This window comes from Pagrus pagrus (assembly GCF_965226575.1).
Source record: "Pagrus pagrus genome assembly, chromosome: 23".
NCBI lineage: Eukaryota > Metazoa > Chordata > Actinopteri > Spariformes > Sparidae > Pagrus > Pagrus pagrus.
In genome coordinates, this window is record NC_140205.1 from 5,464,005 (window position 1) to 5,477,346 (window position 13,342).

At 40.9% G+C, this 13,342-nt stretch overlaps 1 protein-coding gene across 1 annotated transcript; it reads left to right on the forward strand.

Moving 5' to 3' along the window:
* Positions 1-4,431: 4,431 nt before the first annotated feature.
* On the forward strand, positions 4,432-7,161 carry rps16 (ribosomal protein S16). Its single transcript, XM_084345274.1, has 6 exons — positions 4,432-4,490; positions 4,580-4,631; positions 5,257-5,358; positions 5,710-5,806; positions 6,249-6,296; positions 6,975-7,161. Exons 2-6 carry the CDS (start codon positions 4,584-4,586, stop codon positions 7,118-7,120), a joined length of 441 nt encoding a protein of 146 aa, XP_084201400.1. The 5' UTR covers positions 4,432-4,490; positions 4,580-4,583; the 3' UTR covers positions 7,121-7,161.
* The last annotated feature ends 6,181 nt before the right edge of the window (positions 7,162-13,342 follow it).

Here is a 13,342-nt window from a genome sequence, read left to right on the forward strand (position 1 = left end):
CATAAGGCAGCGGAGAGGAAATGCACATATATGGTGTGGTCTTTATTTATTGCCAGCTCTTTTTACTAGACGACTGCAGACTCTCCTCCTTCTGTAAAGCTCTACATCTCTTTCTGAAGCATCGGAGCGCTGCCGATTTATGAAAAATGTGGGATTTAAGGAGTTTTGGGATGTTTTAAGAATGTTACGATTTTTATCCGCCATGTGTCATCTGATTAAGTTATAATGTGATAGCGGAGTGGTTGTCAGTCCAGCCGGAGAAAGTTGCAATGAAAATACCAGGAGAGCAGTAACGTGAGAGCGTTTAACTCCAGGTCTGGACTTTGTAGGATGAAGCTGACAGGTAGCGACACAAACGGACTGTGTGCTTTACTGAGAGCAGGAAGTCAGGGACCATTCAGAGGCCTGAACATGTTTCCTCTGCAGACGGTGACAAGGTGCCCCGAGTGACCCGCAGTGAGGGAGTGTAACTAAGTACATTTACTCAACTACTGTACTTGAGCTCAATTTTGAGGTACTTGTACTTGACTTGAGTATTATTTCCATTTTCTGCTACTTTATACTTCCACCCCACTGAATTTTGGAGGCAAATATTGTACTTTTACTCCACTACACTACTAGTTACTAGTTACATTGAGGATTATCAGCCAGGCAATCATCACAATATATACATACTTTACTTGTGCTTTTGATACTTAAGTGCATTTAATATTAGTTCATTTAAGTACTATTCGTATCAGTGACTTTCACTTTTACCAAAGTAATATTATGTTACTGGAGTATTATTTTTAGGTACTATATACACCAGACCAGCTACTGTTGTAGCTCTGGAGGTGGAGTTCATTTTAACAATTTTATTGACTGTCGGGCGGTTTAATCCAGAACAGGACATTACATTTACAAAATAACTACTGTACCAACTAAAGCTGTTGGCAGTGATGGAATGTAACTGCGTACATTTACTCAAGTATTATACTTAAGTACAAATTTGAGGTATTTGTACTATGTACCATGAGGTATATTTCCACATTTTGGAGGCAAATATTGTACTTTTACTCCACTACATTCATTTGTTAACTAGTTACTAGTTACTTACAGATTACATGCAGCACCAGAGCCAAAGTCAAAATTTGTTTTACTGGCAAAGCTGAATTATCACAAGATAAGTAGACATCAGTCGACCCGTAGTTTACAATATGTACATGTAAATACTGTATATGTAGGAATTACTTTTGATACTTAAGTACATTTAATATCAAATACTTTAAGGTTTTTTCTCAAGTACTATTCATATTGGTGACTTTCACTTTTATCAAAGTCGTATTCTCACACGAAATCTTTACTTTCACTCGAGTATGACTTCTGGGTACTTCGTACAACACTGGTGACCCAGTCAGAACACAAACAGGAGTTTATCTGGTATCTTATCATCCAGCCCGGGGTCCCCACACAGTGCTTCCTCTGTCTGCCTGACTCCGGTGTAGATATTGGCACTCTCAGTCTATAGTCACATCCCTCAGATTTATCTGTTGGCTAATAAAACTCCTCAGACTTGTCACGCATAAGCTGAAAGGCGAAGGGGAATGAAAAGAGAGAGTGTTGTACGGAAAACAACAGGCTGGGCTCTGGACTAGGTCCTTCATTTAATGACTCTTCAGCAGAGCAGGCTTCATTTGTCACCTCGAGAGCATTAGGGAAAAGGTCCAAACACCGGCTGTCTGTCTTCACTCGCTTCAAAATGGACCTTTTCTCATTCTTCAGCTGTTTCTCCACTGATGTATGTAAGAAAAGAGGAAAGAAGAGGCGACTTTAAAGCAGCTTGTAACGCAGTTGACCATCATGCAAAGGAAATATGTTTTCTATGTGAATAAATAGCAATTTTGACATGGTAGCAGGTAGGTAGGTAGCATGCTAACCAGCTAGCTCTCTCCCCTCTTGCTCCCAGCTCCAAAACAGTTGAAAAATGTGCTAACATATTCACCAAATCAACTTTATGAGGTTATAATATGTCATTGTTGTGTCTGCAGCTTGTTCCACTGCCTCCAAGTGGCCAAAAACGGCATTAAAAAGCAGAACGTGAAAGCATTATATTGGTGAAATGTTTATAGACTGGTGCTTTTGAAAAAAGGAAGTCAGATGGATGATTGAACATCGTGGGCATCTGACATAAACCTCTAAATCTGAAGCTCAGTGCACACCACTGTGGCTTGAATCTGACTAGAAAACCATTACCAGTCTAGTAACGCTCAGCAGGCGGCCCTGACAGGAGTAGGCATTCCCTCTGACAATAAAAGAAGCCAGGTGCCTGTTCACCCGTGGCTCACACTGTAAACACCAGTCCTGCTGTAGTAAATGTCAGGCATAGGTAGGTACCGCTCACCGCGCACATGACTCACGCTACTGTATACAGATTCCCGAAAAGCTATCTATCTTCAGTCCTCCTCTGACCCAGGAATAGCCCCGCCGCTTCCCTCCTTTCAGGGTAAGACTGTGCCTAGAAGCTGACACTTCTCTCAAAGACAGCTTTTGTTTTTGTCAACTGCACATCCATCTTGAGAAAGCACAGAGAGAGAAAGAGAGAAGACGCCAGTCACATCGTCCAACACTGTGGTCAGATCAAAGACCGTCTCTTGTGTAGGACTACAGTTTGATTTTTGATGATTTTATGTCCCAAAAGCTCACCACTTCCTTTTTCCCATGTCATGTCCAATTCCAATCCCCTGACCCTTCAGCTCCTCAGCCCAGGAACAGCGTTGAACCACGTGCTCTCTGCGGTTTTGGCTCACCACAAGCTTAAAAATAAGACTTGATGAAACCAAGGTGCAGGGAGTTTGTGTATTTACATGTAAACTGTCAGGCTGTAGTGCAGGGGAAATTAGTGCTCTGTACTGATCTCTGCCAGACAGCATCTGGCTGATGATACAGCCTTGCCCCCAGCTGAGATAGCAATGATGTCATACTTAAAATGGTGTTATTAAGCCCTCCGACACTAGAGGGTGCTGCTGTGTAGGGATTTAGAGGAGTGGAAGACATGAATACAGAAACACATAACAGTTTATGGGTGGATTAATATGACAATTACCAAACAAAATACACCTTCAGGTTAGAATAAAATATTTGTCTAAAGTATAAATTATATAAAGCTGTAATTAGGCTCCACCAGATCCTGTTGAAAAAACAATTATTTTATAATTATCCTTATAAATTGGGTGTAGGTTATCACAATCTGCAGATGCTTCCATGTAAAGAAACTATGATTTTTTTGCTGCTTGATCCAAACCATTCATCTTTAGTTGGCAGCAGAACAGTGGTGCTTCTTCTTCTGGTTCGTGTTGTTTAGACAGCTACTTTCCCGCCTCTGCGCACGCGATTCATCTTTGCAGGTTGTAAGTAGTAAAAATCCATTATTTATTTCCAGATAAAGTTTAGAGTTTGGTTGCTAGATATTGTTAGATTATGAAATAATCACTGTTAAATACCATTGTGCTATTTTCTTCTTACATAGTGAGGTTTTATGAGTTGTTATGATGTCTCTTGGTTATTGCTGTCATAATAAAACAGGCTCCCGTGTGAAGTCACAACTAAAAGGCCAAACAACTATGATGTGTAAAATTATGATTAATTAATATAGTAGTGTTGGATTAAAACATTTTAAGGTGACATTAGAAGTTGATGTGAGGTTATTATAAAGCTTCTTTCCTCTCTGTATGTGCCGTGTCACCATTGTAAGGCCTAAGAAAACAGTTGTTTCATCCTTTCAACAGCCTGGACTTAAAGTTTGCTGTCAGTGTCTAAAGCTTCATCCATCAGTGGAGTGTGGGTTACCCTAACCCTAACCCTAGAGGATATAGGTTTTTTGGTAATGAAATTAAATATTTTCTGATGTAGTATAGCCTACAAGGAAGTATGTTTTCGTCTGTGACTTTGTGTTTTCCCTCTGGAATTGTCTGTTTTTCCTGAAATTGGCTTTGTGACAACAAAATACATTTTGAACTCAAGAAAACAGGCCTCATATTGGCAGATTAGAAGGATACGGTAATGATGCATAATCTGGTAACCTTTTCATGCACCATTTACTCATAAAATAACTTTATTTTACATTCCAGCAGTGTCATTTCTGTTCTTTGAATGATGTAAGTTATAAACCCATTTGTGACCTCACTATATAGGCTACTTTTGTTGGAAAAGACACCCTAAAGTCGCCTTTTAACACATTTCAAGACGCTCAGAAAAGCCTATCTGCATATTACTAATGAGTTTACCACATACATGGTGATTTAAAATGATGAAATTGCCATTTTCTATTATTAAAGTGCGATTTTTACCAACAAATAAACAGCTCAAGAGCACAACCTGTAAAATGGAGGTAGAGCGAGAGCAACTGTCGCAAACCCTACCACAAAGCAGCTCTGAAGTGTCGTGCAACAGCCCCTGATCTTCGTCGTGTGAAACCCCGTCGGTCTCTTCGTACGGCACCCTAGCTGAAGACGGTATGTTCTTCACCCTGATCCGCTAAAATAGCATAAATCATACTTATAAACTGGTTTCTAATGTAAGTGTTGTGCCCTGTGTGTTTCAGAAACATGCCAGCTAAAGGTCCTTTGCAGTCAGTCCAGGTTTTTGGACGTAAAGTAAGTAAAAATATAGAAATTAATCCACGTGCGGTGTTGTGGCTGCCCTGTCTTGCTAGCGTACATTAGCTAAAGTGGCTAACATGAAGTGGCCGTGTGTCGTAGTTTTACAGCGATGTACCCGACTAATTTAACTGTTGGGGGGTTGATATAGCTCAAAGATGAACTGAAATGTGTGTAGAATCTCAAATGTCGATCTAAATGACTATAAAGTCAATGAAAGATCTATACGTGTTAGCCACCGGTCGGTTTTGCTATGTATTGGATCCGCTGTAGGCTAACTAGCTAGCCTGGTTGCTAAAAGTGGCAGGGCTCCTGATACTTTTATAGAAGATGACAATGGTTTACTTTAGCTCACAATGCTTCATCAAACAGGCATACAGATCCTATATTTTATTGAAAATGCCATCAATACCAGCTCCTTTCTTATAAGTGATAATGTCAGCTATCATAGCTAATCACATGGCCCGAGAGAGGCTCTTCCATCATCTAACTGTATGAATTAAAAACGAATGACACGTTTATTGGTTTAACTTTGTACGTGTGTGAGTTGACTGAAATACAAATTCAAATTGCTCTTATGTGTTGTGTCTGATGGTGTCTGACAATAATGTTTTTTTCATAGAAAACCGCCACAGCAGTTGCCCACTGCAAGAGGGGGAATGGCCTGATCAAGGTGAACGGCAGACCCCTGGAGATGGTGGAGCCTGCCACTCTCCAGTACAAGGTGAGTTCCCATGTGGAAAACATCTGGGTGCATGTCTGACAGAAGGCAGCACCTGCAACATCTGTAATTGAGTCGGGCAGTGTGGCATGTCATGTGTAGATCTGCTGTCTTCCCTGGCCTATCTGCTGTCAACATTACGACACTTACTTGAATTTGTGAACGAGTTTTGTTTTTATTGCAAGTGATAGCGTTGCTGCATTTTACATAGCAGTGCCCCTGAAAGTAATTTGCTCTAGGACAAGGCAGTTTTCTGTATAACACCCGTAAACCTGCAGATATCCTGATTGCCAGGATTGTTGCTCTTTTTTTTTGAAAATGTGTGCTTGACATCAGTATATACTCTTGTTTTAGCTTCTGGAGCCAGTGCTGCTGCTGGGCAAGGAGCGTTTTGCTGGAGTTGACATCAGAGTCAGAGTGAAGGGTGGTGGACATGTCGCACAGATCTACGGTAAGCAGAACGTTGATTCGAAGTAGGGGTTAAACGTTTGTCGGGCAGGTGGGACAGAAATCTACTTGCCAGTCCATTTCACTAGCACCTGTACAAATGTTTTTTGTTTTTTTTTAATTAATAAGCAGTTATCAAATATAAACACTATAATCCCCACTCACTCTCCCAGAGATGGGCTTTGTTTTACATTTGGAAACAAAATGAAACCATACAAATATGAATTTTAATTACACACAATGTTCTCCCTTAAACTGTTCTCCCTGCTTTCCAACTCGCTTGCCATGTTTACTAGCTCAACTTGGCATTTAAGTTGCCCCAGGCAATCTAGTTATCCTCTTGGTTTAGCCCTGGAGTGATGAATTTATCTATCGACACTTGATGCATCTTAGGAATATATTTTATTGAATAAAATAATAATTCATGTTTTGTTGTTGTCTTCCAGCTATCCGTCAGTCTATCTCCAAAGCCCTGGTTGCCTACTACCAGAAGTGTGAGTATTAAACTTTAAGTGCAAAAAACTTGATGTACATGTCTGAGCGAATTGAACTGAACTTTTATTTAGTTGTATCCTATGAGCCTGTGCTTTATTTCAGGCAGTAGATGTCAATATTTGTTTATATTTTATTAAATAAATATTGAATATTGAAATATTCTTGATCTGAAGCAAACTTGTGTCCCTAAAGGATGAAAGTGGTCTCACTGATGGTATTGATACATGGATCACTGATTTTACAAATCTGTGGATATCAGGAACAGCTGACAGCATTTAATCTTTAAACTATAACACAGCTTTCAAAAGAAGAAGGTTCAAATCTTTACTTGCTGTTAAACATTTGAACCTACAAGTGCTAACCTGTCATGACATTTTGATAGTGTGATCACTCAAGAGCAGCGTTTACTGCACTGAAAAATGTGCAGTACGGGACATGAGTGCCTTGGTTTTATGGAAACTACCTGGTCAAACGACAATTTCTAAACAAAATTCTCACCAAATTTAGTAAATTCTTAGTGTAATATTTGAACAAGCCCATAACTTTATGGTGTGTTACAAAATGTCCCTTTGGCTTAGATGTGAAACATCTGAACATAACTTAAAACAACTGAAAGTAGTAACACTTCGTGTAGAGAAGAACTGGTGAAATAACCTTAAACCTTCGTCCACTTGCAGATGTGGACGAGGCCTCCAAGAAGGAGATCAAGGACATCCTGATCCAGTACGACAGGACCCTGCTGGTTGCCGATCCACGTCGCTGCGAGTCCAAGAAGTTCGGTGGACCTGGAGCTCGTGCCCGCTACCAGAAGTCCTACCGTTAATCCCCCTGTACATTTTCATAATAAATTGGAGGAACAAAGAATTTAATGTGTCATTTTTCTAGTCATGAAACTGTACAGATGGTTTGCTTACAGCCTCTCTTCTAACGGGGATGTTTTATTGTTAAGCTGAAATTGCTGGCTTTAAATTATAGAAAATGACATGCAGTTGACAGACTACATGTTTCTCTGGCTATGAAATAAGTGGTTCAGGTGTTTCACTTCTATGTACATTTACAACTGATGGACTTGTATGTTTTAGTTGTCTCAAACTTTTCCAAAAATGTAAGGAAAGATGGTCGCATCATCATCCCCTGTTGCGGAGACAAGGCAATAGTAGTGAATCTTTAACTGAACTTGAACTTTTGACCTCCAGTTGAGGACAAAAAAGAAATTTACCACAGACATCTGGTGAAGAAAAGTGCACTGAACGTTCTGAATTAATGCTGCTACAGACATTTGGCCATATCTCACAATCATAACGGCAAAAATACTGCATACTCAATGTAAATAAGTTATGTGCTTCTCTGCTGCTTGAAATTAACTGTAGTACCTCCATGCCAACATGTAAAACAGGACACAAATGACATAAAGCAGTAAATTATAGCAATAGCTGTTTTTGGCAGTGGTGGTATGTTTGATCAAAGGCAAGGTCAGAACAGAAATCAGCGTTTATCACAGCATTTCACTTGTGCAAGGAGAAGCTCAGGTGTTTGCTAATCCTGTTAATGGTCATTATAATCAGACATCCCAGTGAGCCGAGGCAGGGGTTGTCAATTGGCACAAACAACCAGACCCCTGGACCCGCTTTTATTGCACTGTCAAGTCCAAAATTACTCCATCTAATGAGTCTACTAAGGAAACCATTAAGCCAATAATTCAGTTTCATATCTATTAATGTTTTTTTGAATGGACAACTGTTATCCAAAAAAGTTTTTATTATAGTTTTTGAAGCAGTCACAAGTCAGAACAACATCTACAGCAACTTTCTGAAACAAACACAACACATTTTAACCAGACAGGCCACAGAAATGAAAATTCAGTTGAACTGCTCGCATAAGAAAGCAATTAATTCCCACTTTATTATCATCCTTCTCACTGGCTGTCAATCAGGGTGTTTGTGTCACACAACAACAATAATTCCCACCACCCAACAGTTGCGTGAATGGCAAAATAATGAGGGTCCCTGGAAGATTTTTCAAGGATTTCTTTTTTGCCTCTGGACAAAATACTGCGATAGTAAATTAAAAAACCTATTTGTTAGTTGTTTTTAGTTTCTGCCCTCGTCATTGCCACATTTTGCCAGCAGAGGGAGCCAGAGGACAGTGACGACTCCCTCACCAGCAGCCATTAGCCACCTGGCTTGCTGCCATTTTCCCAACTGTCACAGTGCTGCACATGAAGAAAATGTATGATTGATGAATGTACACCAGATTACGGCTCCACACTGCAAACCTATTTGTCTAAGATGCCTTTGAGTAAAGCCTCACAAATCCCTGCTTGGAGACATAACTAATTTGCAAAGTCGAGGAGACGACGCTGGCTTTGCTTTTGAAAATCTCTGTAAACAACGTGCTGAGAAACACTAACACGCAGCTCATATTGTTCCAGGCTTTTGTTGGCGTTGTTATTAAAAATCAGATATTGTAGCCGCTCGGTGCTGCAGCCGCCGCTGATTCAATGGGAGCCTTTTCCACTCAGCCACTTCCAGGTGTGAGTGTATAATGAAACCCAGTATTGTCTACCTCGATAAGAAAACATTTCACAGATAATTTACAACTCAACACAACAACAGCCCATTTCTTCATGCTCCTCTGTTATGTGCTGGTTCACATTTGCAGCATTCTCCCCCTTATTCTCTGCTGATTGCTTGTTACTGCTCCACCACAACAACAGGAGAGTAAATGAGGTGAGCTCGGCTGAACTGAGGCCCAGATGTTGTTGGCCTCTCAGTGGGCAGCCAGCAGCAGCCGTTCCCGCTCGGTGAGCTCCCCAGGGGGGGGTGGATCGGGCCTGTGTACAGCCCTCCAATAATCAACACAGCAGGGAGGCCCACTCCCCACTGCTACTGTTGTTTACTACTGTTTATTTTCTGCCCTCACCTCTGAAAGGCCGTAATGCTGCAGCGGTGACATTCTGTGCCTTGTGGAAATGGATGTGTTTTTCCCCTCCAGCCAGGAATGAGGACTGACAGCAGGGATGAAACTAATGCGGGTAACGCAGCGAGAACAGAAGCAGAAGGAGCAAAAAAAGCTGTCAAAATTGATGTTTGTGCCTGTTTTTCATGTTTCCTTGTGTGATGGGTAAATTAGTCTCCATCCCTTTCTTGTCAAAATAACACGTGTCAGCCCGTATCATGGCTCAAGTGAGACAGGGATGTAATAAACAACAGGCGAACAACAGCCAAACTGAAATAACACGGTAATACTTTCTAAAGACTTTAAAAACTGCAACTTTCAGCATGAATAATCATAAGACTAATAGATTACTAAAACTGAGCAATCATGTGTAACAAATGGCTTAATCAAAGGTTAATAAATCATTTATTTACTGATATTTTACAGATGAGTTAAAAGCAGTTATTATGAGAACACCTTTTGGGTTGCCAGGTTGTGAAAAGGCCCTCTGGCTTGATAGCTTCAAGGATAGTTAATCCAAAAATGAAAATTCAGTCATTATCTTCTCACCCTCATGCTGATGGAAAGTCTAGGGAAGTTTTGTAGTCAACAAAACATTTCTGGAGCTTCACAGCAAAACAGAGTCGCAGCATTCTGCTAAACAACTGAAGCAGATGGGGACTCGTTTTAAAAATGCAAAAAAACTAGCGAAATAAAACATAAAATGGCTCCGTACAGCTCCTCCAGCGTAGTCTAAGTCCAGGCCAGAGATCCCAAATTGATTTGAAAAGACTTTATTTACATCCTTGTGCAGCCACTACACGCTTTAGTCTAGTAGCTGCAATGAAGATTTCAGCATTAAAAATGGTTTGAGGAGCCATTTTATGTTTGTTTTTCACAAGTCCCCATCTACTTCAGTTGTTTAGGAAACGCTGTTTTGCTGTGAAGCTCCAGAAATGTTTTGTGGACTAGAAAAACTTCACCCGACTCTCCACCGGCACCGGGGGGAGTAGATAATGACTGAATTTTCCTTTATCCTCGAACTTATCCTTTAATCTATTGCGATCATCACCACAGCAGGGGGAACCACTGTGCGAATGCCCAAAAAAGTTATGCACACGTCTTATTAGATAAGTTTACGGTCCATGAAACAGTTAAGATGGACTCATGATTTCAAATCAGGGCTGGAGAAATATTACCCAGGTGCCTGCAGCATAAAATGAATAACTGCAGATGACATACCAGCTTTTGTTGACGGCTTATTAAAAAACTAGAGGTGACTCCTCACCTCAGATTAATGACGTGACTGCAGAATTGATGCTTTCACCTCTCATGCCAGCTTATCACCCTCTCATACTGCAGACTTGAAGGCTTATTAGTGAGTAAGAAAACTCACGAGCATTTATTTGTGGCTCGACTGTTAGCAAGTCAAGCAAGATAGATTATTCACAACCTGGCAACTCTTTCTCATGAATAAAGCTGTTAGACAACATTCATAAAGGTTGCCTCGAGAGAAGCTGCTGCCAGTTACTCGATTGTTTTTAATTAGTCTTTGCAAAGCTGCAGAAAATGAAGTGAAAAGTGGCATTTTGGTGCAGCGTGTGGTTTAATGTAGTTCGTAATACAGCATGTAACACCTAAAAGGAATCTGTGCAACATGTTGGCACCTCGGTTTGTTTGTTTTCCTTCCTCCCGAACAAGCTTTGATTCGGTTCCACGGCTGCGTATCTGCTGTTCTCGTCATTTAAAAAAATAAATGAGAATGAGGTTGTAACGGTGAATTAAATAAATTCGACTCGGAGCACAAAGGTGTCTGAATTATATTTAAGTCTTATGATTCTCCTGGTGTTTAACTTGTGTCCTTAAGTGTGCAGGATTTATTCCTTTATGGCCGAGCACACACACACACACACACACTGAAGCCAACACCTGCCTTTCCTCTGTTAACACCTCTGCCTCTCTCTAGCTCCACACAATCACACAAACACTGAGGTGTGAGGCCAGGATGCATTTTGTCATCACTTGCACTTCATCCCCACCTCTCCTCACGACGCCTCCGTGCGCACACGCACTCTGCAATTAACACATGAAAGCATATGAATCCGCCCACGTGCACGCACACAAAATCAGCATAAAGCATGACCTGCAGTGCATTAATGCTCTGTCTGCATCAGCCTCCTCTAGTGCAGAGACAAAGACGCAGAGAGACAGAGGGATGTTCATTAACATATATTGACCTCCTCCTCCTCCTCCTCCTCCTCCTCCTCGTCCCTGCAGCAGTCAGGCCTCATTGCCCCGAATGAGTAAACAACAATTGGTTAAAGGTGCCAGCGGCTGACGGTCAGGGGACAGTAGCAGGCACCGACAAATGTTGGCTTCAGTGGAGAGGAAATGCAGCTTAACCAAGCGACGCGCCGCTGTTTGGGCCGAGGGTGTTAATGAGCGGCTAGCTGCTTATCTGTTGCATTGTCCTTGAGGGGAGGTGATCACTATGAGCGTGATGTGTGTGTGTGTGTGTGTGTGAAGGAGGAGGAATGCCTCCATTGAGGCTGGAGCTGGATTTATTACATTTATTATGTCTGCAGCTCCAACATAATGAGTTTTGGTGCTTTTTGTGATACTTGTGTTTTAGGAAATCAACATGTTTTTCTACTTATGTCATTTCTTTTTTGATTAAACAATGTCAAACATCCTAATTAATCGGTCTTTTATGTCAATTAACTAACGCTTAAACAATTAGTTGATTAATCTTCAATCGACAGAGAATTAATCGACAGTGACTTTGACTGTCAGTTACCGTATAAATCATTTTAAATCACAGCTTTTAAAGTTGGATTTTGGAGACAAAATAAGCGATGTGACAAAGTCAATCTCAGGCAGCATGTCACCAAAGTAACGGCTAACTGCTGCCAACTGCAGCTTCTGTTAGCAATTTAGCTCCATGGAGCCAGGACCGAGGCCTCGAATCACCAAGGAAGTACTGGTGTTTACACTGTTAGCTTAGCATTGCTGCTTAACATGCTTTGCAACACAATACGTAGACAAAATGAAAGTTTTATTCACATTCTGTTGATAGTTTTTAAGTTTTAAATGTTTTCCACAACAAATATGACATATTGCACTTTTAAAGGGTTAGTTCAAAATTTGGGGAAATAGGATGAAAAGATTAATACCACTCCCTTAGATTTGTAGCAGTTAGCTTAGCTTAGCTTAGCTGAAACATTGGAAACAGGAAGTTATGAGGTCCAGTAGCTTTCTGGAGTCTCTGCTGGTTTCCTGGCACTAAGTGTGCTACAGGTGTGAGTCCTAAAACCAGGAAATCAGTTAGCATTTTTGCTCTTTTGGGTTCCCTTGTCTCGAATTTAGCTTTTGAGATTTTCATGTTGGACATAAAACACGTTAACAAATGCCCCACATTAATCATAAAAGCTTTTACGTGTCTTAAAAATCATGTCTTAAATGTCTTAAGTATCATAATAATCTGAAATCCCCCAAAAATCCAACTGAAAAATCTTTTTGGGCTTTTTATGGAGGGCACCAGGACGATGCTAACTCCCGGGGTTAGCCTACAAAACTACATCTTCCCTGCTGCTCTCTGTTGCTTCAGACCAAGACATATTCTGGCACATATTCCCTGTAAAATACAAATTAAACAAACAACAGATAAAGCTTTAGAGCTCGGTTAGCTTGGTTTCCCTCTGTTTCCAGTCTTTGTGCTGTGCCAACACACACGTACTTCTACAAACACGAGGGTGGTATTGATCTTCTCATACGGCTCTCAGTGAGAGATATCTGACAAATTTATAATTTACTTGACTTGGATACTTGACAAAAATGTTGGTCAGCGTGCAGAAAGTATGGAGGTTTGATAGCCGACCCTAATGGAGACGATCTTGGACAGAATGTGTGGAATCCCAAAAACCCTGTTTCCATGTTTTGGTATCTGATCCACGTCGAGCTCTGGCTCTGCATCCCCACATCCACTGTGCTCCAGTGGCTAATGCAACGTATTCATACCAGTGTGTGCGTGATTGTTAGCTCTGCTGTCCCTTTTCATACTTGAAATATTAAAATCTTCAAAGCGACACTTTAAAAGACTGACGGAGAG

What these genes read in the sequence shown, in the direction of transcription:
- rps16 (XM_084345274.1), top strand. Translation starts at nt 4,584, where the DNA reads ATGCCAGCTAAAGGTCCTTTGCAGTCAGTCCAGGTTTTTGGACGTAAA. An exon ending in ACATGTCGCACAGATCTACG is followed by an intron (nt 5,807 to 6,248) that starts GTAAGCAGAACG and finishes GTTGTCTTCCAG; the next exon opens with CTATCCGTCAGTCTATCTCC. An exon ending in GGTTGCCTACTACCAGAAGT is followed by an intron (nt 6,297 to 6,974) that starts GTGAGTATTAAA and finishes GTCCACTTGCAG; the next exon opens with ATGTGGACGAGGCCTCCAAG.